The sequence below is a fragment of the Falco naumanni genome (assembly GCF_017639655.2).
Source record: "Falco naumanni isolate bFalNau1 chromosome 20 unlocalized genomic scaffold, bFalNau1.pat SUPER_20_unloc_2, whole genome shotgun sequence".
Classification (NCBI taxonomy): Eukaryota; Metazoa; Chordata; class Aves; order Falconiformes; family Falconidae; genus Falco; species Falco naumanni.
This window is the reverse complement of record NW_024427346.1, coordinates 173,323-199,254: the sequence shown is the minus strand read 5'-3', so window position 1 is coordinate 199,254 and position 25,932 is coordinate 173,323. Positions and strand designations below refer to the sequence as shown.

Sequence of the window (25,932 nt, the reverse complement as noted above, 5' to 3'; positions counted from 1 at the left end):
TCCGGGGCCGGCTGCCCGCCAGCAGCGGCAGCAGCAGCAGGAGGGCGCCCGCCGCCCGCCCCCGCCTCATCCTCCGTCGAGGGGGACAAAATGGCGGCGGGGCGGGCGGGCGCGCGCGGAGCCGTCGCTAACGGGCGCTGAGGCGGCGGCGCCCGCCAAAAAAACTCCCTCGAGCGCTGAACGTTAAAACACGAATCTTTTTTTTTTTTTTTTTTTTTTTTTTTTTTAATGTTCTGGTGGCCAAAAGTTAGAAATGGTTACCACGCAGGGGCAGGCAGGCAGCCAAGCGACAGAGAGGCTTTGGTGAGTGTTATTTGGGGAGGCTGGGGGTGTGTCTGCCCTCCCCCCCCCCCCCCCCCCTTGCACCCCCGGTTTTTGTAAATAAAATCTTAAATAAATCCTTGCGGCTGAGGAAAAGTGAGGTGTTGCGGGGGTCTGTATCCGACTGCTTGCCTTGTGAGGCCCGAAGGTGAGCAGCCCTGAGGGAGCTTGGGGAGAGGGTTGAGGCCCAGAGCTGGGGACACATGAGGGTAATCAATTATACCAGATATAGGCAAGAAACCCCATAATTTATTTTTTTTCTGCCCACTGGGCTGTTGTGCGTTCTCCTGGGATCCCCTGTGGGCAGCACTGAGGTCTGGCCAGGCACAGTCAGGGCTCCATAGTTTTGAAAACTTGACCCCCTCAGAATCAAACTTAATTCAAGTCTCTTGCTGCGTTGCCTAGATTTGGATGTCTGGATTAGCCTGTGCTGTGGGATTAAGGTGAGGATTTCTGTGAGGGCAGGGAAAAGGCCTGGTGGGGTGGCCGGGGCTACTTGATGGCGTAGCCGATGATGTGCGGCTGAATGGGCGTCCAGGGGTACGCCAGGCTTATCTGCTGCAGGTGCAGCTCCGAGAAGTTGGCCTCTTCCAGATTCTTCTGTAGCTCTCTGGTAAGGCAGCATCCGTCAAAGACGAGTTTCCAAGTCAGAGAGCAGACCTGCTGCCAAAAATACTTCCAGCTGGAACGATCAGCGGCCACGTGCTCTAAGAAATAGAAAGCACCTCCCTGGGGAAAACAAAAGTCACCTTACAGAGCTGCAGCGGGCCGGGGGGACACACCAAACTTCTCCCTCCATCCCACCTCCTCTCACGTACCGACCAGCGCCGGTGCTGCTGGCTTGCTCGTCAGCATCCTCCTACCCCTTCCCTGCCCTTTTTTTACAAAGTTTGTGGTGTCAGTTGGCATTAATGCAAGCAGGAAACTTGCAGAGGTTGGAAAGGCCTATCCAAAAAGTGTGAAGGATGTACTTGTTGATCCCTCTCTTACTGTAGCAATAGTTTGTTGTCTTTTTGTTTCAATTACAGTTGCTAGCATGCGATTCTTTTTGAAGAAAACCAAGTGAATTGCATAAATCCTACTCAAACTCAGTGGTTTTGACAACCCAGAGGATTGTCTTGAATGTGCCATTTTAAAGGCTGAAAGACTACTGCAAAAATACCCCAACAAACCAGCTTTTCTTAATCTTTAACTTGATTAGTATACTGCAGGGACTGAAGGCATTTAATTATTAGACTGTTCTAGTCATACAGGTAAATCAGCCCCGCTTCTAAGAAGCTAAAACAGTTTATTTAAAATGCAGACTACCAGTCTGTATCAGAGAGCTTCCCACCCAAAGAAAATCTGGTGTCTGTGGGGAAGGAACAACACCACAGGAACCCATTCTGCTTTAAATGATTCACAGTAATTACTTACAAAATTAGTGGCAGTTCTAGTTAGCAGATTGTTCCTTTTAGGGTTTTACTTCTAAGAAAAGGACAGACTGACCAGTATGTTGCTACTGCTTTGATTTGATTTGATTGCACCATTTAGCAGTGCAGAGTGGTTGTGGGTCTGGTTTGTAAGCTCGAAAACAAGTTTGGGTTTTTTTTCCTTGTTTTTATTTTTCTTTTGGTGCAGTGCCTCTGGAATAGGTGATAAAGGTAGTAACAGAACTTTTAATTCAGATACTCACCGGTCTGAGCACTCGCAGTACTTCCTTCAGGGTGCCATCGACATTGTGCACAGAGCAGAGGACCAAGGTGCAGACGACGGCATCCATGGAACCACTGGGCACCTGGTGCAGGTCTTCTCCTGCAGCTGTTAGGAAACCGTTGTAGTGGACATGCTGGTTCTTGTTTATGCTTCTCAAAAGGCCTTGCTCGAAGTTGGGGTTTACGTCAGTGCATGTGACTTTGCAGCCTGGTGGGTAGAACTGGAAGTTGGCACCGCAGCCGGTCCCAATCTCCAGCAGCCTCAGCTCTCCTGAGGGGCCTGTGAAGTCAGGTAGATTACAAAACAGCTCCTGCTTCAGCTTCTTGGTTTTCTTTTCCTGGCTTGCAGAAAATTTCTCTATCAAGAAAGGAAAAAATATCTTCTTACAGAAAGGCTGCCATATGCCCAGGAACGATAGCAGGTAGATGGGAGTGGCGAGCAGCACAAGGCACGTGCGGAAGAAGAGGATGCTGGCCTCCATCATTTCCAGCTTGGGGCAGAGGGATCTGTGCTGAGCAAAAGTAGTTCTGCTGTGTGTCAGAGCCCTCGGAATTCTGTCAGAGCCCTTGGTTTTCAGACAGAGCAATTCATGTACTTGCCGTGTGCCTCCTGAAGTATATTCAGCTCCTTGGATCAATCTGGTAGACTTTTCTCTAAAGCTGATTTTAAAGTCTGGTCACTGGCGAGGAAGGGGAAAGCAGGATTGCATACCAAACAGCTCCCATAGCTTCCCAACTCTGGCAGGAGAGGAGCGGCCAATCTCTTAGGTAAACCAGAATAAAGCAGGCAGTACAACTTGGTCTGTAACCTCTGGCAAAATACCCTAAGGCAACCTTATGTGGTGCTGAGCAGTTTCAGGTTACAGGTTGTCTCTTAAAGCAGCCAAAGTCTTTAGTGAGCTGAAGAAAATGAGTTAGAACTCTGGATTTGCAGTAGGTGTTTCATTGGGAGTTTGATTAACACTGCAGTTAAACTGCATTTGTTTAAGATTTAATTTTTCACCCCGTTGTAAGTAGCTGGTTAAGCAAGTCAGCTAGTTGCTCTCTGTGCTCTCTCTGCAACAGAAGCTTTCAGTTTTTCCATGACATGGACACCTGAAATACTTTGATATGCGCATTCGGGCTCCTTTGCAGTGAACAACCTTGCTTTTTTTAATTATCTTTCCGACCTTTCATGGGAATCATGGAACAGAGATAAAACAATGTATTCAGTAATCGCTGCATACAGTAGCGTATGGCTTGGTTTTAGTCACTTCACACGTTCGAGTCAACAATGAACGGTCTGTTCTACGCTGAATGCATTCTGTGATACCTTTGCAATGTTGCAGTGGCCAGTGCTCTTTCAAAAGATTTGGTAGCCGTGTGGGTTGGCCACTAGCGCTTCTTTGCTCTGCACCAGGTGAGCCTAGTACAGGAGGACTTAAGGTCCCTAATAAAGGCAGTTCTGTTGGGAATTGCACTGGAGAACTTTGTTGAGTGACCGATAGTCCAGTTGTCCCATGAGTTACCTCCTCCCTCTAGTGGTAATAAAGCAAAGAGAAAATCCAGCATACGGCAGCATCGTTACAGACTGCTTTATTAACGAACTCTGTCGCCATACCCTCATACCTCCACCTTGTGGCAACTGCATTGGAGAAACAAATTGGAACAAGGGGAATTACTCTCTGTGTAGACTGGCTGGACGTGTATGGAGCACAAAATAGAGATATTAACGCATTAGTTTCTTGTAATCTGTTTCAGGTTTTAGTTCCTCGTTGCTATACCGCAGGGAATCACAGAAAAGTTGAACAGTGGCCAAGGCAGCAGCACCTTCTCTTGGTGTCCTAGGGGAGTTGAACTGGGAAACACTGCTAATGAAACTCCTGGCTTTTAAAAGAGAGCTCTTTAAGGTGTGATCCCGATCAGAGGGAGAGTAGAAAAGCAAGAGTTTAAGCAAAGCTAAAACACGTTACTACAGCATGATAAAAGGGCTCTAAGGACATGGCTGCTCTAGTAGTAGCATTTTACAGCGGAGATGAGATTCCTGCCATCTGATTTAACAAATGCTAATTTTCTCCCAGGGTAAAAAGAAATTCCATTTTTTGCTTTGTAGGTGGCTGTTTCAAGTTAAATCTGTGCTGACAGCGTTAGCATCTAACGGCCAGTGAGAAGCATGGCAAGTGACCTGGTGGTGTAACGAGCGCTTCCCTGAATACACAACAGTCCTGTCAGGAAGGACTTGCACTGGCACGGGTGAGTGAATGCCTGCTCGTAAATATATTTCATAATGGGAAGACTGAAATGAAAGTGCTCATAGTGATGCTGTATTTATTATGCATGTGTCCTGTATTGGAAACATTAGGGGCTGGGCTTTATTCTCTGCCCTCAGGAAAACATTAGCCCTCTGTACTTGCTTCTGTGTATCTTCTGCTCCCTTTCTTCTCTCTCCCCCTTCTCAGCTCTCCAAGATCCTGACCCCTCCTTTATTCTTTATTGGACTGAAACATGTTGCCTAGGCTTCTTTCCAGTTTGCCCAGTCCCTTGTGCTGCAGCTCTGTTTCAGAGCTCTATCCACATAACCTACCTAACCAATGGAAGAATGGGATTCCCACTTGGAATGAACTGTGGCTGCTCAGGAAGTTTTCCATACTTTTGTTCTGTGTATGGGCTGACCGCAAGGGTGAAAAACCTTCTATAAAGCACAAAAGGAGTACTGAAGGGAGGCCCCGCAGGGCTCCTGGTCATTTATTTCACTGCATACCCAATGATATGAGGACTAGCAGGAATCCAGTAAGGTTTGACACGAATGCGCCTCAAATTCAGTTCTGAGAAATTAGTTTTCTCCAGCTCCTTCTGTGTCTCTCTGCTCAGGGAACACCCATCTCCAAAATACTTCCAGACCGGGTCACAGACTTTTTGCCAAAAGTAGGTCCAACTGGAATGATCTGCAGCCACGTGCTCCAAGAAGTAGAAAGCTCCACCCTAGAAAACAGTGCCATTAAAAAAAAAAAAAAAAAAAAAAAAAAAGGACTTAGGACTGTTGACCTCTGTATGCAGTATTTGATCTTTTCCATCTTGGTAAACACTTTTTTTTTTTTTTCACCTTTTTAAAGTGACAAAACCTTTTTTTGGTGCCTTTTATCACCTCTCTTGAAGACCAGCCTCCTTTCCTAGATGTTAGGCATGCTAAAGTCAGGGTTGTTTTGAACAGGGAGGTCTCTAAAAGTCCCTCCATTTGTGGACTTTGTGGTTTTGTGGAAGATGGTGGCTGTTACTGGGTGAGGATTGTGCAAGAGGCAGAATCATGTGACAGCAGGAACCGCTGCCACCAGGTTTTTGTCTCTGCTGTGCATGAGCTTGGACAAACCAACCTCCTTGTGTTTCAGTTTTTGCTCGTCTCAGAAATGTGCATAAACAGTTTGCTTACTCTACATACCAGGAAGGAAAAGAGTTTATTTCTTAATGTTTATAATCTGATGCCAGTTAGCTTTAGCAAGTAGAAATCTCATGTCCCAGGGCGGGAGAGGGGCTACAGTCGGTATCTGTGCTACGTAATAGTTCTGTTGTTGTCGGTCTCGTGAATGCTATTGATGTTTAATTGTAACTTTGATCGCATCTGCTCGATGTCTTTCCATGTTTGTAAACAACAGATAAAAAGCAAATCTGGTATTGTAAGCAAATCTTTCCCGTGAAACTTGTTCAGTGGAGCCAAATAGAGAAGTCAAAAGTTCAGACCTGATGTCTCCTTCCCCTACTTAGTGGAGCGTGTTGGGGATGATCTTATTCCCTCTTCCCTGGTTTTGCTTTGTAAGAGTGTGCAAGATTGCCTGGAGGAACTAATTGGGTTTTCTGCCATGTGCAGGGCTGAAGTCTCATTTACGCATGGAGACTGACCAGCTACACAGATTTAGCTCCCCTGTGTGGATAGGATTTGTGTTAAGTTTAACTCTTCCCAGTTATTCTGAGAAAAAAAGAGTGCATGTAGAAGACAAGCGGTATGTAAATGTGGCATTTTACAAGCATCACCCTAAATTATAATGAAAATACCTGCTTAGCTGGGTAAGTTTTAAAGATAAGAGTATCACTAGAGAAAACACATGGCAACTATGTACTGAAATTGTTAATGATTGCTGGTGTTACACTGCACATTTCTTCCTGCTTCCCTCCCCATATTCCACATCGTACTGCAGTAAATCCTGCTCATCCAGTACCGCTCTGCTCCTCCTCCTCCTCCTCCTCCTCCTCCTCCTCCTAGCTCCCAGCACCTCCTGGGTTGTGTTTTGGAGTTTTTTAGTGGTGGGTTTGGTTTTGGTTTATTTTACTCTTTGTTTCTGAAACAGCTTTAGCCTTGGAGTTTTTGCAGCTTGCCCAACTGCAAGCGCAGGAGCCGGGATGCTGGGTTGAGTAGCTGCATCTCTCATTTGCCCAGGCAATCACAGCGGTGTGCCGGGCCTCCAGACCTCCTGCCTGCTTGGCACACAAATCAGCATCCCCCATCTCCCTCGCGCTGCCCCCGCTTACCAGCCTAAGCACCCGCAAAACCTCCAGCAGGACTTTCTGGATGTTGGTCACAGAGCACAGCACTAAGGTGCACACCACCACGTCCATGGCGCCGTCCGGTATTTGATGCAGATCCTCGCCAGAAGCAACCACTGAACGTTCAAGCTGAAGGTGCCGGTTCTCCGAGAGGCTTTTGAGAAGGAACTTTTGGAAATGCGGATTGGGGTCGGTGCAGGTCAGCCGGCAGCCCGCTGGGTAGAACGAGAAATTGGTGCCGGTACCTGTGCCGATTTCCAGCAACGTGAGCTGCCCCGAAGGGCCTGCAAATTTTCTTAGGTTGCTGAACAGCTCTTGTTTTTGCCTGTAGACCTTACGGTTGTAGATGAGCGTCACCTTCGCCATGACATATGGGAAGACTTTCTTATAGAAGGAGTCCCATAAGCCCAGGCAGGCGAGTGCGTGGAGGGGCAGGAGGAGGAGCTGCATGCATCGCTGGAGGAAGATGCCGAGCAGCATCCTTGGAGCTGGCAGCTTGTCACGCACGCCCTGCTCGCGTTGCTGCTGCCACAGTGCCACCTCTGAACCGGATGCGTACGTGTCCGTCTGTCTGGCCCGTCTGTCTGGCCGGGTGCCAAGCGCCTTCTTAAAGTGGCAGCACCTTGAGCGGGGAGCGCAGCACCAGCGTGCGGGGCTGCCTTTGCTCCTTGGTGTGTGGCTGGCTTTGAATCCGTCGCCTCTACGGAAACGCGTGAGCAGCGGGTTGAATCGGAAAGCTCGCAGCCTGCCTGCTCGGAGCCTGCCAGCAGGGAGAAACGCCCCGTCCACACCTCGCGAGTTCGTTTGCTGTTGGGTTTTGCTGACTGCTGCATCATCGCAGCCCTGAACTGCAATGGGGGGCTCTCCCCACGTCTCTCCCCTCTCCCAGCAACCTGCAGCTTTAGGTACACGCTCATCTTATAGGTGCTACAGAGCTTGCTTAAGAACCCCGGACACTTGTATAACAGAAGGATTGCACCCACCATGTAGAAATCTTTCAGGCTATAGCAATCCCTCTGGCTCTCCACATGTAATATGTTTAAATTCCATGGTCCTTCCAGCTACTCCACTTTGGTTTAGCCTCTTTGGGCTTGCCCGGTGCCTGTCACAGCAAAGGGACGTGGTCACCGACACACAGACACCCCGTGTGCTTTGCAGAGGCGTCTGTGTGACATACTCTGCAAAGCCTGCGAACTGACGAGGCAATTCGGAGGTCACCACACCGAAGGTGAAGGGAGAAGCAAGAGCTGTGATGATGGAATAAGGAAAAGGCAGTATCCTTATCAAGCAGCTTGGATTTTTTTTTTTTTTTTTTTTTTTACTGAGCAGCTGTGTGCTTCTTAAAGAGACAGCACAGCACCAGGTAGTTACTGTTCAGAGGGAGGATTACAGAATTTCTGTTGCCCGAGTTCTGGGTAGTTTTGTTCTCTTTTAACCTAAGGAGGAGTTTTATCGTGGGTTTTTCTGGGGTTTTTTTTTTGCTTATAGGCAAGCAAAACCATTAACAGGAGCTGTAGTATTTATCTGCTTTACAAGGAAGGAATATTTTGGAAATAATTTCAGACTCTGTGTACACGCGTTTTCTGAAGATTCCCTATCGACCTGGATCGGGATAACGAACCAGATCAGTCCTGGCTGATCAGAAGGGTGGAGAGGGCGATCCACTGACGCGTAACTCCGTGTGGGGACTGTGCGGAGCTTCGTGCCTCCCGTCTGAGATAGAGCCTCTCCTAGGCTGTGCTAGGATGACTCTGGTCGATTAAGAACTTTTTTTTTTGTTTTGTTATCACCGTTCAAGCTCTGAGGGCGTTGACCTATTTATTTCTTTAAGCGCCTTGCTTAAAGATATCTTACACAAACCGTAATAACACCCTGGGGGCCCCCGAATGTCCTTGAAAGTATTTCTGGTGCGCAGCCCGCCCCAGAGGGACCCGTGTGCCCACGGTTCCCAGCAGCTCTGTGGGTGCCCTAGTTGGAAGCCTGGGTGTGCTCCTGCATCTCCATCCCTGTGGCCACTGCCAGCAGCGCTGCCTGGGTGCAGCTCTGGGTGCTTCACCCTGCTAGCACCCACACCTATGTAAGGAAGGTACTTTTTCGGGTGTTGTGTGACCTAACTTTGATGTTTGGACACAAACACTCTCTATTTGGGAGATACTGCCCTGTTTCTCAGCAGTTTGTTATCAGTGGATTGTTTTTTCCTGTATTTCAGTAGGTTTAGTTCTGCTGATTTCACATCTGCAGGACGATCAAGCCAACGAAGGTCCAGTTTGGACTGAAAATTTCTCAGAATCTGCAGCTTTCTGTAGCAGTTTATTTAATCTAAGTGCTTTTGATTAGTTAGGGCTTGAGATATCTACATTTTTTAGGTTGCGCCTGCCCTTGTGTTACAGTAAGGTAGTCCCATCAAAGTCAGCGATGTAAAGTGAGGGCAGATTTAGTTCCTGTGTCATTTCTAAAGCAAGATAAATGAGTTCTCCAGCACAGCGCTGTGTCCCTAGCTTGTCTGCTCAGCACACAACTCCAAAAGCTTTGCTCAGAGGACAAAGATTGAAAATTCAGCGAAGAGGACATTTCTGCAAGGTGGATTTTGTTTGTTTTGGTTTTGTTTTCCTAAAGCAGCAGCCTAATACGGTGTTTCGGGTTGTTCTTTCAGCAACAGAGGCAGAGTCTTAGGAAGAGCAGGAACTATGTCACTATAAAAAGTGATCCTAAGATTGCCATCATAAATTAATAGGCATAATGTTAATAGGTATAAATTCTGTGTATAAAGGAGGAGGAGTCATCATCTCTTAACTGAAGAAGGGTAACTTGGGTTGATTATTAGCACTGTTAATCACTGTTTTCCTGGGTAGAATAGAAATCTGCGTGTATGACAGGCTTGTAGGTGAGGACGATATTCCAGGGGAGAGTTCCAGCTCTCTGGTGAGCTGCTGGGCATGGGGGAGCTCCACAGCTCCCCAAGAAACCTGCCAGGCGCTGAGGAAGGACTGGTGAGAAGAAAACCATTAGCCTCGGTGGCAATTAGAGGGAAGAAGCCAGTACAGTGCCTGGATCTGCCGGACAAAGAGCATCACGGCACGTACGGCGTAAACATTTATGAATTTTGTAAAATCTTCCTGTTTCCAGCTAATCCAGGGTGGAAGCCACGGAGCTCTTTGTGGCGACACATTCTGTGATGTGTGTGGCCTTTGGAAGTATGAAGGGGAAAAAAAAAAAAAAGAATAGGAAAAAGTGTTTGGCTGCTCCAAAGTTTTGGGTTTGCTGTGGCGGTGACACCTGCCCGGGCCACGCTCTCGGTGTTCATCACGGGGCTTCTGCGCTTAATTGCGAGGTCGGTCCTAATGAGTGAAGCTTTGTTGGCTTAAAAGTTTGGCGGTCGTTGTTAATTGTTGTTCCAGAGCCACAGCCCCCCCCCCCCCCCGCCCAGGCCTGCTGCATCGCTAACCGCGCGGGGTTTTTTCCACCGGAACCGCGATAGTTGCCGCTATCGCGACTGATCGCGGTAGGCGCTGGCTGCCAGCCGTGCTTAACGCTCTGCGGCGGGGCCGGGGGGGCTTCGGGCCGGTCTCCCCCCCTCCCAAGGTAGGGTTGGCCGGGGGGGCCGGGGCTCCCCGGCGGGGGCGCGCACGGGCGTTTGGGCGCGCTCCCCCCGCCCCCTGGCGGTGGGCAGGGGCCGGCGCGCCGTGCGGGGAGGGGGGGGTGGGGAGGGGGGAGGGCAGGCGTGGGGGGGGGGGGGGGGGGGGCAGCGCAGGCAGCGCACCAAGATGGCGACAACCGCAGTTCCTCCTGCAGCTCCCCCACCTCCGCAGTCCAGCAACGCCTTGCGGGAGACGCGCTAGTGCAGCGGCCACAGTAAGTGACAGCCCCGGCGCGGGGCCCGTGCCGGGGGTCTTTTTGCTCCCCGGATTCTTCTTATTATTTTTTTTTTTAATTCATATATCCCTCCCCCCCCCCCCCCCAGCAGCACCACCACCACCACACTCTTCCCCCCGTCCCCCCCGCCGCGGGCGGGGGTTTGCCGCAGAGCGATGTCCTGGGCTCGTGTGGGGAGGCACGGCTGGTGCAGCTGCGGGGGGGCTGGGGTAGCCCCCTGCCCCAAATCCGCCCCTTCCAGCGGCGGGGGGCTGCAGGTGGGGGGGGGCCCCTGGAGCCTTCCCCCTCCTCACCCCTCGGAGGAGAGTTGGCCCCGCTGGATGCCCGACCCTGCGCTCAGGGAGGGGGTGCGGGGGTGCTGTCCCCCCCTCTCCCCCGCCGCCCCCCGCGCCCCAGCAGCAGCCCGGGGGCTCCGGGGCGGCCCCTGCCGCGGGTGGGCGAAGCTCCAGCCGCCCCTTCCCGCTCCCCCCGCACCCCACTGCAGCCGGGGGCCCCCAGCCCCGTGGGGGAGGGGGGTCGCCAGACCTCCAGCCGGCCTCGGGTCAGCGTTCCCGAGGTGGGGTGGGGGTGGGGGCGAGCCCCCCTGTGCGCCCCCGCTCAGCCCGCAGCGGTGGGCCACCCTCCCCACCCACACGAGGCCCTTCTCCAGGCCCCGTGCCGGCGGCTGTGCTCTTTGTCTGCATTGGGGGGGGAGCAGAGGAGGGCTCCTTGGGGGGGTCTTGGGGCAGCCCCCCCTCAGCCCTAGCTGCAGAGCTGGGCAGCCCCCTGCCACCCCCTTCCCCCTCCTGCTCGGCCTCCCGCTGTTTGGGGCAGTGGGAGGGGGGGAAGTTGGAGGACAGTTTTGGGGGGGCGATGCGTGGGGCGGCTTTGAGGTACCAGGCTGACCCAGATGTTGGCATCACCATCACACTCCTGCATCCTCCCCCCGTGCCCGGCAGATGTGCTTTACATTTCCCTTCCTCTGGAGAAGGAATTGCACATTCCCAAGCTTTTTCTAGGCAAAATCTGGGTGTCTTCTTCCCCTCCCCCCCTCTCCCCCCTTTCTGGTGCAAATTATGCCCAGCTGATGTGGGGGTGGGGAAGCTGGAGGAGATGCTCCACGGCAGTAGCTGCAGATGATCCGAGGTAAAGTCTAAAAGTCTGATGGGAAAGGGGAGCGTGTGTGAGCTGGAGCTCGGCTTCTCCCAAGGGCCTGAGCTGCATTTTGGAGGTGGATCCCAGCTGTGGCTGCTTGGTCACCGCTGGATTTCCAGGGGACCTTCGGGGGGTCCTCCAGGAGCTGGCGGGGGGTGGGGGTGGTGTCAGCTGATGGGGCGCGGGTTGTGCCTCTGCCATGTGTAGACATGGAACATGGTCCTTGCAACACTGCAGCGTTCCACCCCCAGTGGGGACCCATGACCTGTATGTCCTCGTTTCACACTGGGGAAGGTTTAATTTTGAAGAGCGAGGGTGTTGGGGGAGCCACGTTGCCCCCTCCTCATCTCTTTAGAGGCAAAAAGGGAAGGGAGCTGTATGGCAGTGGTTTCCCACGGGTGGTGGCTCCAGTCTGGATGGAGAGGGCCTGGAAGCGTTCTTGCACAGGGATGCTTATTTTTCCGTGTTTGTGATGGATGCTCCTCTAAGAAGAGATTGTGATGCAGGGCAGGCGGCAGGCTGGTGGGCACCCTGATGGGGCGTGCAGGGGGAGCCCCAGTGGTGGTGTGTGGGGGGGAACCCCAATGGGGTGTGCCAGGGGGGAGCTCCAGTGGGGTATGCAGGGGCGGGGGGGCAACAGGGTGTGCAGAGAGAACCTCAGTGGGATGTTCAGGTGGGAGCCCACTGGGGTGGCTGGTGGGCGCACCGGTGGGGTGTGCTGGTGGGCGCCCTGGTGGGCGCACCGGTGGGGTGTGCTGGTGGGCGCCCCGATGGTGGCACACAAGAGGATGCCCCGGAGGGTGCCCCGATGGCAGCATGCAGGGGGCAGTGCCAGTGGCAGCCCCAGTGGGGTATGCGGGGGGCAGCGCCGGTGGCAGTGCTGGTGGCACATGCAGGGGGGCAGCCCCAGTGACAGCCCCACTGCCTCCCCTCAGACCCCTCCCGACGGGGGTTGAGTGCCACGTGCCTGCACGGCAGTGGGTGCAGAAGCAGACAGCTCAAAGTGGGGTGGGGGGGACATCACACCCCATCCTGGTGCTGGGTGCTGTTACATCTAGTTGGTGAAGCTGCGTGTAACCTACACGTAGCCGCGGGCGCTGCGCAGCGATGGAGGAGTTAATGCGTGTCAGAGCCATGAGCAAAGGGGCAGTGCGCGGTGCCAGGCTGGTTGTGCTTTCCATCCCTGTGTGGCAAGAGGTCCCCATCCTTAGCTTCGGTTGTGTTTAAATAAAATAATTAATGTGACCGGAGGGCTCCGTGATCCTCCTTTGCTTATTTCAACACTTTTCCAGTGCCATTCATCCCGGGTGACAAGGACCTGGACCTATTACAGTTTAACCAGTTATATAAGCTGGGGCGGATGGCTTGTATCTGGATCATGGTATGGATACTGTACTGCTCGGCGGAACAAGTGTAATTACGTGAATATTTTGTGAGCAGAGTTTCTAACAGTAAAGAGGTTGCGTGTTGCGGGAAATTGAGCACGGATGTATTTTCGTTCTCAGTTAAAGAAGGTGAAATAAAACAGAAGCCGAGCCGGTGTTGCCTGAAGTCGCTTGAAAATCTAAAGTCACCGTGTATTCTTCCTTCCCTTCGTCGTTATGTCTGCGTTCATTTGTGGACTTGCTGGGCTTGTTTAGTGTACTTTTTCGTTAGAATGATGTGACGTGGCTTTACATATCAATTGATACTTACTATTTTTCAATGGCTGGAGAGGCTGTATGTGACGCTGGGCCATGCCGTGTCCATGCGGTCACATGGTTCCCATTCACTATCGATCGCCTTCCTCCCCGAGCAGCTGCAGCTGCCATTGACATCAACAAATACACTGGAATCGATCATTTATTCTTGTGTTCAAAGCAATGGTTTGGATTAAAGAAGGTGCGGTAAAATAACAAAACAAAAGCACTGGAGCTGGGAACCAGCACGGGGAAAATAATTGAAGGAACCGCAGGGAGGAGGTTGCGTGGGATGGCTTGTGGTTGTAAGGGGGAGAGCTTGGCATCATTGGCTTTAATTTAGTGGGGTTCAGAAAGAATTCAACGTTCAGGCTTTCCCCTGATGTCCTGGTACTCCCGGAGTGGATGGTGGCGGAGCTGGAGGATGTGGTGGAGGAGGGGTGGCTCGCTGCTGCAGGATTCAAAATCCTCCTTGGCATTAGCTCAGACTCCGGACTTGACTTTGAACACTTTGCAGGGTCTTCTGTCTTCTGAAAGGCTGGCTGTTCCCAAGTTTGAGGACTTCTGCCTTCTCTTCCCTCGGCCTTACCCTGCTGCACAGCGTTATTCCTGCCTAATGGAGCATGTCAGCATACGGGATATTTTAAGCAGGCAGAGTAGCCGGCAGGGGCTGACCTGTAGCAAAATGATGAAATTGCACCTTTCTGAAACCAGCCCTTTCAAAAGGCAAAACTCTTGCTATTTAAGACCTAAAAATCCCGTTCCGTGTTACTCATACTGCTCCTGTGGTAGCAGAAAGGTAGCTATGAGGAGGTTATAAAATATCTAAGCAGTTAATTCCAGAAGGATTTAAATTAAAAAAAAAAAAAAAAAAAGGCAGCAGTAATATTTTTCATTGTGGAACAGCGTATAACACATCATGAACTTTACAGGTAGTGACCTTAAAGTTAGGTGAATAAAACCTTTGTTGCTGGACAGGTAGGGAGCAGAAAATACTGAAAATGGCTAAATCCATCTCCTTTCTCTCTTTTCTCTTGATAAGTATATGTTCCTTATTTTTACTAGAACCCCCCTAGGATTTTTAAAACTAAATCAAATATCCCTGCCTGCGGTTGCTCCTTTTCTGCATGCCAGGCGTGCTTTGGCTCCTGAGGGAGGAGGTGCTGCTTGGGGTCAGGGGCTCCTACAGCTTGTTGGGGCTCACTGGCAGCATCCCGCTCTCCTTGGCCATTGCGGTGACGTTCCCAGTGCTGGGTTTTGAGGAAGGATGCTTCAACAAGAGCAGCCAAAGCTCATCACGCATCGCTTACAGATCTTCTCTCAGCACCTCAACTTTTCTTTCTGTGGCTAAGCACACAACTGTTTTCTTTCCGTGGGTAAGGGCATGCCCAGACATAAACCACATTGTTTCTATAACTTAACGCTAGACAAGAATATTGTTATTCCGAAGACCGGAATAATAAAAAGTTTTCTTTATTTCCAGGCGCGTTGACTTCCCAAGAGGTGTCCATGCTCGATATTGTTCAGAATCAGACCAGTTCTAAGGAGCCTGACCCTTACCCAGAGGAGCCGGGCATTATAGTTGTGAAGTTGCGGAGCTGGATACCTCATCCTTAGGCCATTTGTGGATTTAATAATAGACCTGAGTGATTTAATGTGCCTTGAGTGATCCACAGGCCCTTCAGTGTGAGACGCATCTCACTGGAGTGGGAAAGTGCTCTAGAAACGTGGGGTTGAACAAGGAATTCTCCTGTTTCAATGGCATTTTCAGCAGGAGAGGAACTTTGTAGTGACTGGCAGGTGAAATCTGTAGCAGGACGGGAACGTTAAGGCAACTAGGAGTAGCTGCCATTAGGAGAGGGGGGGTTTTGTGTAATTGGATGGGGGTGACAGGATGAAGGCAGTGTAACTCAGGCAAGCGCCAAACCTGCACGGGTTGTATTCCAGAACATTGCAGAAATTCTGGGATCTGTGTTGTGTAAGAACAGAGAAATAGAAGGAGGGTTATTTATTCTCCTCCTTTTCGTATTTGTCCATCTTTCTACCATTTGTAATCGTACCATTGGAGGGGCTCCACAACATTAAATGAATCCAGAATTACCATATAGGATAACTGTTACCTCGCTCCTATTTCATGGGTCGCTGGTAGACTGCAGGAATTGAACAAGGGATTAAATTTACCCAAGAAGTATTTTGAACAACTCTGGGTTCAGGAGTTGGGCTTTACAAAGGGCAAGCTGAAGATCTTGGTTGGTCTGGGTGAACCCCCAAGTTCCTATGGGAGGTTGGTGGTAAATACCAGTCAGCGCGGAGTGATGGGAACAGGGACCGGGAGGGCTGGGGTTAGATATTTTTAGTTCTTGTAACTTACTGAGCGATATTACAGAAGTCATGCCGCTACTGGTAGGGCTTAAAAAAGCCGACAGTACTAGATCTTTAGTTTTGAGAAACTTTGTATTAAAGCGTCTTTAAATATTAATATTGTTTTCTAATATTTTTCTGTTGCTTTTGCTTGCTCCTCCCTACGTTTCTGTTCATTTTTTTTTTTACCTTTGGAGGGGAGTGTGTGTTCAGGTTCAGTCCTGCTGCTGCTGTTTTAGAGCATCACTTTCCTGCCCTGTCCGGAGCCTGCCCTTGAGCTCTGCTCCGAGGCGAGTGGCCAGGAAACTTCTGTGATGTTTTACAAAGGCTGGGGAAAACACCCCACAAGACAAAAATAAATACTGCTTGAAAGTGAAAATATTTCCTTCTCCTTCCACCTTATAGCATCCAATGTGACAGGAGAGCTTTTCTAAGGGAAGGTTCCTCCCGCGTCTCGGCCGGTTGTGTTGCTGCACCTTTTCATTCATAAAATTGGCTGGTTTTAGACACGCAGGATTTACTGCAGATGGAGAAGATGGGTGAGTTCTTCTGAAGGCCATTTCCAGCCCCGGATTTTCTCATGCGTGGCTATTTCGGTTTGGCTCGAAGCTTTTCAGGTAGAATTTCAGGGGGCTGTTCATCAACACTGGGTTTTCCTTTCTTGTCCCAACCCTGCGTGTGTCTGTGTGGGTGAGATGGAAATTGGGAGAGAAGGGATCACTCTCAAAGGAACTCAAAGCCTTGCTGTGAATGCCTGAATCTGGAAAATTAGTAACTGAAGAAATGTGTTAAAGGAAAGATATTGCCTCAAAAGTGTTTTTTAATTTATTTGGACAATCAGCTTGAATAATTTATTGGAATATTTCATAATGTACCAGTAAATGGACTGCTGGGAACATTCAGAAAAAATAATTAAGTCTTAGTAACCAGGCACCTCAGTACAGCATTTTTATGGGTGTAAAATCTTGGATCTTGGAAAAATGTGTGTGTAGATACACAAGCTGGTCCCAGGGGGTTCTGTGCACCAAACTCCAGGTGTCTGGATGAATTCCTGCCTCCCCAGAAGTCTCTGGGTCGTTCCTGATGCCATTAGCCATGGATGGGCCAAGCACCCACCCTCTTCTTCGACTCCACCTGGGCGGGGAGTCTTCATCACAATTTTCAAAAAGTTTTTCTTGTTAGAGGTCGAAGAACCGCATGAAGAACCAAAATAAATTCTAGCGTTTACCAATTTCATTATATCCTCGGATGACTATACTCAGTTGTAAAATAGAATTGGCAAGGTTTTTGGTGGAAGGAAGAGCCGAACAGCTCCTGCTGTGCTTCAGCAGCCCAGATGTGCCAGTGTGGAAGCATCTTTATTGATGGAGATGAGGATGAGGCGCAGCGCTCTTGGAGAACTGGTACTGGTGAGGCAGAGGAGCGGTCCCGGGTGTGGAGTTGGCGGCACGGGGTGCGGAGCGTGTCTGATGCCTGGGCAGATGCTCTTTCCTACAGCCCCTTATTAACGGGACTGGAGCCTGGGAGAGTCCCAGTGCTTGTGATCGGCTTCCAGTTCCGCCACTGATTTCCAGGTGACCTTGGACAAATGATTTTCCCTTTGTAGCTCTCTGCGGAGAAACTTTTCCACTTGAATCCTGACATCTCCAAGATGATGATAGTTTAATATTTTTTCATTCCATCAACATGTGGATAATGATTAATTTTAGCAAAGGTCTTGAAGTAGTAGGTTTATTAAAAAAAATAATTAGAGAATACTTGCTGCTTTTTGAATACCCTTTAATAACTAATTGAAACACGCAGCAAGGGGAAGGAGTGAACACCAGTTCTTGGTTCTGCTTCCTACACGGGCTTCTACAGCAGAAATTTTTTCCAAAATAGGCAGACTGGAGCCTGAACTCACCCAAAAAGCAGATGTGCTGGCACCCTCATTCTGTGTGGCTGGTTTGGGGGAATTCTTTTGCTGTTTTTCTTTTTTAATTTTTTTTTTTTTTTAGCAGACATTCCTGCAGTCTAAACTTCATTTTCCCAATGAACACAACAAAACCCCTCCTTGGTGAATGCTGAACAGATGTTTAGGAAATATTATTGTGTCCTCACGTGAAATTTTTTTTTCATTGAGTCTTTCTTCCTACTGAGAAAAACAGTAAATCCTAAAATTGGAAATCCTGGTTATTCTCACTGTTTTACATCGACTGGACTCCCCCACACACCCACCTTTAACCGCTGCTCCTTGCTGTGGGCACGTCGGTTGTGGGATGCTGTGGGTCTCAGTGGGGCTCTATTCCAGACTGTCGGTCTGTGTGGTTTAGTTTTGTTTTGTTTTTTTTAAAATAAAACTAGCTGTCTGAACTATCACGGGTAGTTAGGTATGTGTGTGCTGAGCAAAGGTTATGGGCTGGCTGTTGGAGCTGCAAAGTGTGGCTTGGCATCGTAAGGACATGTGATGCTAGGCTAGCAAAGATTTAAAACCCAATATACAGGTCTGAGTTAAGGAATTAGATAAATATTTCCATTCCCATCCTTTCAGGTTACATCCTAATTTTGTCCATTATCTTACTATGGGATAATTAACGGGGAAAACAAACAAAGTGTCCGGGCAGGGAAGAACTTTGCAGGGAGGGAAAGCCGCGGGGTGCTGTTAAATGTGGATATTAAGTGAGCATCGCATCAGCCCCACGAGTAAGTACCACGTTGAAACAAGAGCAGCTGCTGCCGAGAGTGGGGCAGCGGAACAGCGTGGAGTACGCGGCGAGGCAGGCTGCTCACCTGCTTTATCGCTGTCGCATCAAAGCGTCTCGTGATTTATTAATGGTCCGGATCTTTGCAAAACCACTGTGATGTGCAACTGAGGACATGTGCTGGTTTTTTAGGTTATTTTGGTTTGTTTTTTTAAATTGGTTTTGGTTCGTGTCTTTTTTTTTTTTTTTTTAAATACCCACTTAGCAGATTAGTTGGTTGCTTCCAGTTGCCGGTTGTGTAATTGTGCATACAAATCAGGCGTTCATTTGTGCCTTTGGTTTTTTTCCTTTTTTTTTTTTTTTTTTTTTTTAATGCTGTGTCCCTGAGCTACTTTGGTTTCTAAATTCAGGCCTTACATATTTATCTGTGCCATTCAATTAGACCACATCCCCAATGCTGCTATATAGTTTCACAGTATGTGGGAAATTTGGTAATTAAATGCATGCAAATGCTGCAAGAATAGAATAAATTAATTTTCTTTAATATCAGCAGGCTATTCTGTGATGTTTCTAGAGATAACGTGACCAAGATACTGGCTTTTCATTCCCCTTTTTGCCACCTTTTTTGAGTTTTTATTGGATTACTCTAGAAATAACCTGGTCCAAGTTCATATGAAAAGAATCCCAACCCGTGGAGTTACAGGAGGGAGATGTATCCTTAAGTTTTTTTGGCTTTCCAAAATAAAACCTGAGACGGATGCATCATGAAGTCCTACACGTGTGGCGCAGCTTTGGATGTGCCGGTGAATTGGAGCCCTGGGGATGCGTGTAAATGGCAGTGCTGGGGCTGGAGCCAAGCAAGGAATAATGGGAAGTGGCTTGGAGGGACAGTTTGCACTGGGTGGTCTGGCTTTTGGAAAAGCCCCAGGTATTACTTGGGTATTTTTGGAAATACCCCAGGTATTCGTTTTTTGTTTTTTTTTTTTTTTTTTAAATACCTTGGGTATTATTTGACTTCTTTTTTAAAATACCCTAGGTATTATTTGTTTGGTGTTTTTTTTTTTTTTAATTACCACAGGTATTATTTGATTTGTGCTTTTATTAAATACCCCAGGTATTATTTGGGTTGTTTTTTTTTTTAAATATCACAGGTATTATTTGGTTTTATTTTTTTGGAAATACCCCAGGTGCTGTATTAAAGGCTGGCATCTCCAGGTAGTCTTAAAAAAAAGGACTCTTATTTCTGTGCTGTATTTATTGATGAAGTCTGCTGCAGTCCATGGAAGGTTGTGGTTCTTGGGTTCGGAGTGTGCCGGTTGCTGAGGTTGAGGAATGTCTCCCAGCTCATCGGTATGGATGGGAGCGGGACATCATTCCCATGATGTCTCTGGCTCCCGGGAGCTTTTCCCATGTGCATACAGCACAGTCTCCAAAGCCTGGGGCTGTGCAGACCGTTGGTGGCAAACCCTGTGCTGAAATACCTGAATTTTAACCATGCCGTCCCGTATCATAGTTTTCAAGGAATTTGAAAGTCGTTCTGCTTTCGGAGATCCCAAACCTTTAATACATATTTTGATGCTCTGTGCGTGTTGGCTTAAACTGACCTTCCTGATGCTCTTTTTTTTTTTTTTCCTTACTTTAAAGGGACCTGATAGTGTTTCTGTGCTGTATTCCAGTGGTTATTTTGCCTTTCCTCTGGAATTCATTGCCACTTTGGTGTTTGGTTGCTCCCCAAAGTGCCAAGCCGTGCCGGGGCTGGGTTGTATTCCAGCCTGCAGTACTGCAGTGCCGTTGCATCAGTGCAGGGTTGCTGGAATTCCTCTCCTCTCTTGGCCTCTTCCTGGAGTGTGGAAAAGCTTGAAAGAGGTACCAGGAGCTCAGAAATGCAATATATTCTTGCTGCTGGTTCTCGAGCGAGAGCTTGGCACCAGGTGCGGAGCTGCAGAGGGTTTGTAGGCGGCTGGATTCAGGGAAGCGAGCATCCGCTCGGCTCCGCTCCTTTGTGGGGACAGTGTAAAATCCTGTCAGAAGCCCGTGCTCCTTGGTGGGTTGGAAGCTCTGTGAGGGTTCCCTTGGCTGTGCCTCGTCTGCTTCCCTTTCCTTTTTATTGTGGACAAGCGCTTTTGCATTTTTTATTATTTTTTTTTTACGTTTACGTCTGATTTTTACGTTGGCGTTTGCATCTGACCTTTACGTTGCATCTGATGCAAAGACAACTCTGCATCTAACCCGTGGTATTCTAGAACCTTAACTTTCAGGAATTACTGTCAGACTTGTCTTTTGACATTATTTCACTCGTAGGGCCTGAAATGAGTGGAACCCCCCTGCTAATTAGATAGATGTTAAACGAAAGGGTGAGATGTGACATCCCGTAGCTGAGATGCAGCGTAGAAGCAGGGCCCACCAGGGTCTTGGCGCTGCCTCCAGAAGCGCTCGGGGTGCTCCCTGGCACACCTAGTCCCACGCACACCGAAGTCATTAAGGAAATTTCTCCTTAGCTGCAGTAATATCCGATAGGACACGAAGGAGCGTGTGGGTTCTTTAAAAGAAGTCGGCGTGTTCCATGCGTGTTGGTCGCCGCGCTCTCCCATGAGCCCAGCCCCGCATCCCTGTTCCGTTGTGCGGTGCTGCAGCATCACCGCGCCGCATGCCTCGCTGGTAGCGGGGGGGACATGTGTCCCGAGGCTGAACACCTCATCCTCACCCTGCGATCTCATCCCACTTGGAATTTTTGGCTAATAACCAGGTTGCTGGAGAGCAATGCCCGGTAGACTCAGTTTTGCAGGAAAACACTCTTTTTTTGCTAAAGTTGCTTCTCTGAATGGGTTCTGTAGTCTGGGTGGGTGGCGGGGGGGGCACCCAGGGGGCACCCAGCGCAGGGTGGGTGTTGCAGAGCCAGGGGTGCCGGGGAGAACCTGGCCGATGTGTGTGGGGTGATGGGCAGGTCCAGCCCCGACATGCATCTGCCGTAGCTTGTGCTGGGGGTCCGAGGACGCCAAGTGCGGCGTTGCTTTTGGCTCTCGGGTGCCGCGTGCTTGTCTGCCTGTGCGTGCAGTGACTGACTTTGTTCTGCCTGTGCTCTTTGCTCCCCTGCAGAGCTGACCTGTCCGGGGTGCAACATCACTAAAGAAGCTGCTGCAGGATGAAAAGATGGCAGCACGGCTGCTCGCACCACCGGGCCCTGATAGTTTTAAACCCTTCACTCCGGAGTCTCTGGCTAACATTGAGAAACACATCGCAGAATTGAAAAGGAAGCAGCGGTCGAAGCAAGACAGCAGCCACCGGGATGACGATGAAGACAGCAAACCAAAACCAAACAGTGACCTTGAGGCGGGGAAGAATTTGCCTTTCATCTACGGGGACATCCCCAAAGGCCTGGTTGCTGTACCGCTGGAGGACTTTGACCCTTATTATATGACCCAGAAAGTGAGTCTGCAAGAAAGAAGTCGCTAAACCGCCTTTTTCTTAGGAAATTTCAGGTTTGGGTATGGTTTGAGTAGAAGACAAAGAGTGGAGTCTTTGGATGGGGCTTGTTTGCTTTGTGTGTTCTGTATTTTTCTTTGAGGTTTAATAGAGATCAACCTTTAAGCACCTGCTTGGATGGTGTTGGGAGAACAAGGTCTGGAGATTAAAAATAGATAAAGTTGTGCTAATGTGCCGATTTTAACCGTGAGGGCAATAAGAAGAATTTAATGGAGAGGTAACCATAACGGTTTTAACTGTGTGTATTTCATTACTTGCATGGAATTCAGTCTGAATTTTACCGTTACAAACCAGCCGGACGTGGAATCATGCCCCAAAAAGAAGTGAGATGAACTAATTAAGCCGCTTTCGTCTTCATAATTTTTATTTTTAAAAATATTTGTCTGTGGAATTAAGGTGATAGGGCGGGAGGCGTTTGTGGGTGTGTAAAGAAATGGTGTCATGAGGGAAGTGGTGAGCAAGCAAACGCTGTGCTGGAATTGGAGGGGAGGGGTCTTCTGCTGGTGAAATAAGAAAGAGCATGATCACTGGTTTTCTTCGAAGGCTAGATGACTTAAAGCCATGGCTTGTTTCTACTGTTTAATTTCATTGTTTTCTTTGCTAGAACTTTAATTTGGATAAGCTGAGATAATTACCGGCTCTGACTCCGGGCTTGGCTGTGCCACTTGAGAAGCTGGAGGTTTGACTGCGGATGTGACAGCAGTTGTGATGTGACCATTCAGAACTCGGGCAGTCACGTCAAATCAGCAACTTGGCACAGGGAACAAAACATTTTCTGCCTTCGTGTTGGGGCAGACGTTCCTTGTCGCACTCAGAAGCGATTCTGTGACTGGCAGGGTGTTATTTGCGTGGAATCAACCGAATTTGCTGCCAGCGTTGGGTATAACTGATTGTTCTTTTCTGCGTTTGCATTAGGGAGTTTAATGCTTATTTGTTGTGTTGGTGGTGCTGGGAGTACTGGTACCAGCTCGGCACAGGGCTTCGAAATACGGTGCTTGTGTACGTGTGGAATGCCAGGCGGATCGGTGGTGTCCAGGTGGATGTTGTACTTACGGAAGAGCATTGACACCTGAGGTTGCCAGTGAGAAGATGGCTTACATTATCCCTCAGAAATATCTTCTCTTCATTAAAGAAATATTTTCTTTTGATCAAACAAATCCGGTGTTGCCTGGTTGTGGCGCAGGCAGGCCGCGAGGAGGAGGCGCGTGGCTGAAGAGCAGTTCCCAGCATCAACCCTGTTGATTGCGCCTGAGCAAAGGAGGTGCTGTGAAATGTTGCTGCAAATCCGAGTGGGAGTGTTTGGTGCTCTCGTGGTGCTCGTGTGGTTGAAGGGACAGCGTGTGCGGGAGAATCGGGCCGTATTTTTCCCAGCGGAGGTAGGAGAGTGGTGCTGAGAGGGCGGTGGGTGCTGCCGTGTCCTGGAGCGCTGGGCAGAGGCTCCTTGGTTGTCTCAACGTCCCACCTGAAGCAGGAGGCAGAGGGGAACCCCGTTAGCTCCATCCTTCTCCCTATTTCCCTCCCAGCATGGAATAAATCATTTTTTGAGAAAAATAAGGCACGTGCCCGGTGTCAAAGGCATCTGCCATGTCTGCAGAAGGGCGCTGTGCGTTCCAAAAGATCCTTCGGCCAGTGTGCTGCCAGGCGGAGCTGCCAAGTGATGGAGAGGAAGGTTCTGGAGATGGGACACCAACTGGCACAACCCCACCAGCCTCGGACATGCTGTTCGTGTGCAAAGAGCCTCACTCTTCCCATAAACGCTGGGTTAGCGTTTCACCGCCTCTTTCTTTTCATCCCCTTCAGTACGACGATAGTTTAGGTGCGTGCTACTTCTTTGCTGCTTCAAATAGGCAGTGACTTCCCGCAAATAATTTTTTTTTTTAAGGCCATTAAAAAAGGCCCCTTCTCTGAATCATCGGGAACTGTGAATCTGCTTGAATCATGGGCATTTTTCCAAGAATTTTTTTTTCTCTCCCCCCCCTCTCTCCAGCATTTGCCAGAAGGCTTTGCATCATAAGTCTTTTCTTTTAAAGCTGGACGTAAAGCGTGCGTAGGAACACATCAGCTGGTGGCTTTTCCTTGCGGTAGGACGCGGTGCTCTTGGTTGATCTAAGAAAACTGAAACTGCGTTTGAACTGAGAAGCTGAACTTCCCAGTGGCCTGGTAACTGATATTGAAAGGAGAAACAGTGTGACCTAGAAAGGGACCTGTGGTACAGAGGGCGTCAAAATTCCTGGGTTCTGTGCCCTGCAAGCGATGGTTTTGTCCGAGCTGCTTCTCTTTGCTCTGTTTGATTTTGCAAAATGGGAGTAGTGACTCTTAGGGATGTCCGTTTGCTCACAGGTAGCAGATTTGGGAGCTAATTTAGCTTCTTTTTGCCCTTAGGTAAGTACCAGGGAGAATTTTTTCACGAATCTTTGTTTTGCAAATAGGAATCGCCTTCCAATTCCTGGCCTGAAGCATGTGGCAGAAGCAATACTTGCCCATGATATTTGTTGTGGAAACCTGGAACATTTAAATTTAAAAAAAAAAACCCCAACAAAAGACAGGTGCATGAACTTCTGTGTGCAAACAAAATTGAGGAAAGGCACCGATCTAAGCATCCCTAGCAATGACAGCAGAGCAGCTGGTTGCCTTGTAGTTGCGTCTTCCTTTGGTGTTGGCTTAAGCAAGAGGTGGGGACCATCACCCTCTTTTATTTCTGCAGCCTTATTAGTATTTCTATTTTTTTAATGCTTTTCCATTTTTTGAGCCCCTTTTTCCTTCTTTTCCATTTACGGCCTAGGCTAGCGCTCCTACTAAACAACTGCCTGCCTTTTTTTTTCCCCACTGAACATGACTTTTCCCAGGTTGGGACCGTTTTCCTCGAGTAACTTCCATTTCACTCGGTATGAATCTCCCGCTTGCTACAGCACCGGGTAACGGTGGTAGCGCTCCAGCGATGGCTCCGTTGGCGAGGCAGTAGAAGATCCCTGAATATTGTGGGAGTTGAGATGATATATAAGCTTAGGTGGATGGATGGCAATGGAAAAATCACCCCTGCGGTGGTAGAGGGCTGGCTGTAGATCTAGTGGGCTTGTCTGGAGGTCACCTATAGCTTGCTGCTGAGCACCTGAGGATCCTTCTCGCCTGTACGTGCCAGCGGAGTGACTTGCAACTCCGTCAAGTCACATGCAGGGTTTGGAAATGAGCCCTCCCGGTCCAGAATGTCACCTTGGCTGCCTGGACCTGGGATGATGGCAGGGATGCGAGGGCGGCCGGCGGGAGGCATGGCTGGCTCTAGCATGTGCGTCAGGGACTCGTGGCTCCTGGCTTCCGTAAGACAAGGTCCTGACGCCGTTCATGGGTTTTGCATTTGAAGTCACTGAAACAGAGGGGAGAATCGGGACCATCTCAGAAATCAGCCTTTTATTTCCAAAAGCAATGCCTTTGCCAAAAGAAGCAAAAATAAAGACCTTTTCCAGGTCTTGCGCGTTTAATGTTGGGTTTTTTTCTTCCACTCCATCTTTCCAGTAGGCTTAAAGGGAAAAGGGAGCGTGCCCTTCCTCCACCCTCGCTGCTGTCAGGATGGAATGAAGAAACGGGACTGTAATCCCTGTCCATCGTCTTCTCCGCTCGTTTCTGGCTGTTGGATGGGAGGCAAGGTGTAACGCCGTGGCACGTAGGGCTTCCCTGCCGCGGCCAGGGTGTGCCGAGCACGGCACGGACCAGCAGGCCAGAGGGTCCCTGCTGCGGTCGCCTCCACAGCTGCAGCCCACTGGTGACCAGTGGAAAACAGGAGGATCGTTTCCACATCCGAGGCGGAATGAATTTCCTTGCGCTTGCAGATCGTGATGTCCTTAAGGCTTAAATCCAGATCGGTTCCTCAGTATTGCGTCTTAAGCAATATCTGTTTTCTAGAAGACATTTTTCAGGAATGTTTTATTGAATGATTTCAGAAAATGTCAAGGGTTTTTCCGATGTTGGGCTTGAAACGAGGTTAAAACAACAGCAAAATGCGGCAGGTACTTTTTTTTTCCCCGTAAGCTTTTCAGTGCTGAAGATGAAGCCACTAAGCCAGAATAAACTTGTCCCCTTTTTTAGGGGATGGAAAAGTAAATAATGTGGTTTCTGTTCGAGGCAGTACACCTCTGTGAGCCAAAACGGACTCGAAAAAAAATTTTGCATTGACGTTTAATTCCGTATAGACTTTTC

At 49.2% G+C, this 25,932-nt stretch overlaps 3 protein-coding genes across 9 annotated transcripts in view; 1 reads left to right on the top strand and 2 right to left on the bottom strand.

The window, feature by feature from the left end:
- Positions 1–550: 550 nt before the first annotated feature.
- On the bottom strand, positions 551–2,775 carry LOC121081909 (methyltransferase-like protein 7A). Its single transcript, XM_040581241.1, has 2 exons — positions 1,997–2,775; positions 551–1,050 (listed from the first exon to the last, which is right to left on the bottom strand). The coding sequence occupies exons 1-2, from the start codon at positions 2,498–2,500 to the stop codon at positions 814–816; spliced, it is 741 nt and encodes a 246-aa protein (XP_040437175.1). The 5' UTR covers positions 2,501–2,775; the 3' UTR covers positions 551–813.
- A 646-nt stretch (positions 2,776–3,421) lies between these two features.
- Positions 3,422–25,932, top strand: part of SCN8A (sodium voltage-gated channel alpha subunit 8) — a 65,231-nt gene continuing 42,720 nt past the window's right edge. For 2 of the 7 annotated variants that reach the window (XM_040581211.1, XM_040581210.1), the window contains exon 1: positions 21,593–21,684. Coding sequence is in view for 4 of the 7 variants with exons in the window: in XM_040581207.1 (XP_040437141.1) it covers positions 21,409–21,684 (276 nt within the window). In the remaining 3 variants the exon portion in view is untranslated. Of the gene's footprint in view, positions 4,248–10,258; positions 10,383–21,354; positions 21,685–25,932 lie in introns of those variants that run through there. The other 5 variants (XM_040581207.1, XM_040581206.1, XM_040581209.1 and 2 more) reach the window with 5 other exon arrangements.
- On the bottom strand, positions 4,706–7,460 carry LOC121081898 (methyltransferase-like protein 7A). The gene is made up of 2 exons (XM_040581213.1): positions 6,516–7,460; positions 4,706–4,976 (listed from the first exon to the last, which is right to left on the bottom strand). Exons 1-2 carry the CDS (start codon positions 7,008–7,010, stop codon positions 4,740–4,742), a joined length of 732 nt encoding a protein of 243 aa, XP_040437147.1. The 5' UTR covers positions 7,011–7,460; the 3' UTR covers positions 4,706–4,739.

Coding starts and splice junctions, on each gene's coding strand:
- LOC121081909 (XM_040581241.1), bottom strand. CDS start 2,500: ATGATGGAGGCCAGCATCCTCTTCTTCCGCACGTGCCTTGTGCTGCTC. Junction 1,051..1,996: donor TACTGCGAGTGCTCAGACCG/GTGAGTATCTGA, acceptor TGTTTTCCCCAG/GGAGGTGCTTTCTATTTCTT.
- LOC121081898 (XM_040581213.1), bottom strand. CDS start 7,010: ATGCTGCTCGGCATCTTCCTCCAGCGATGCATGCAGCTCCTCCTCCTG. Junction 4,977..6,515: donor TTTTGCGGGTGCTTAGGCTG/GTAAGCGGGGGC, acceptor ACTGTTTTCTAG/GGTGGAGCTTTCTACTTCTT.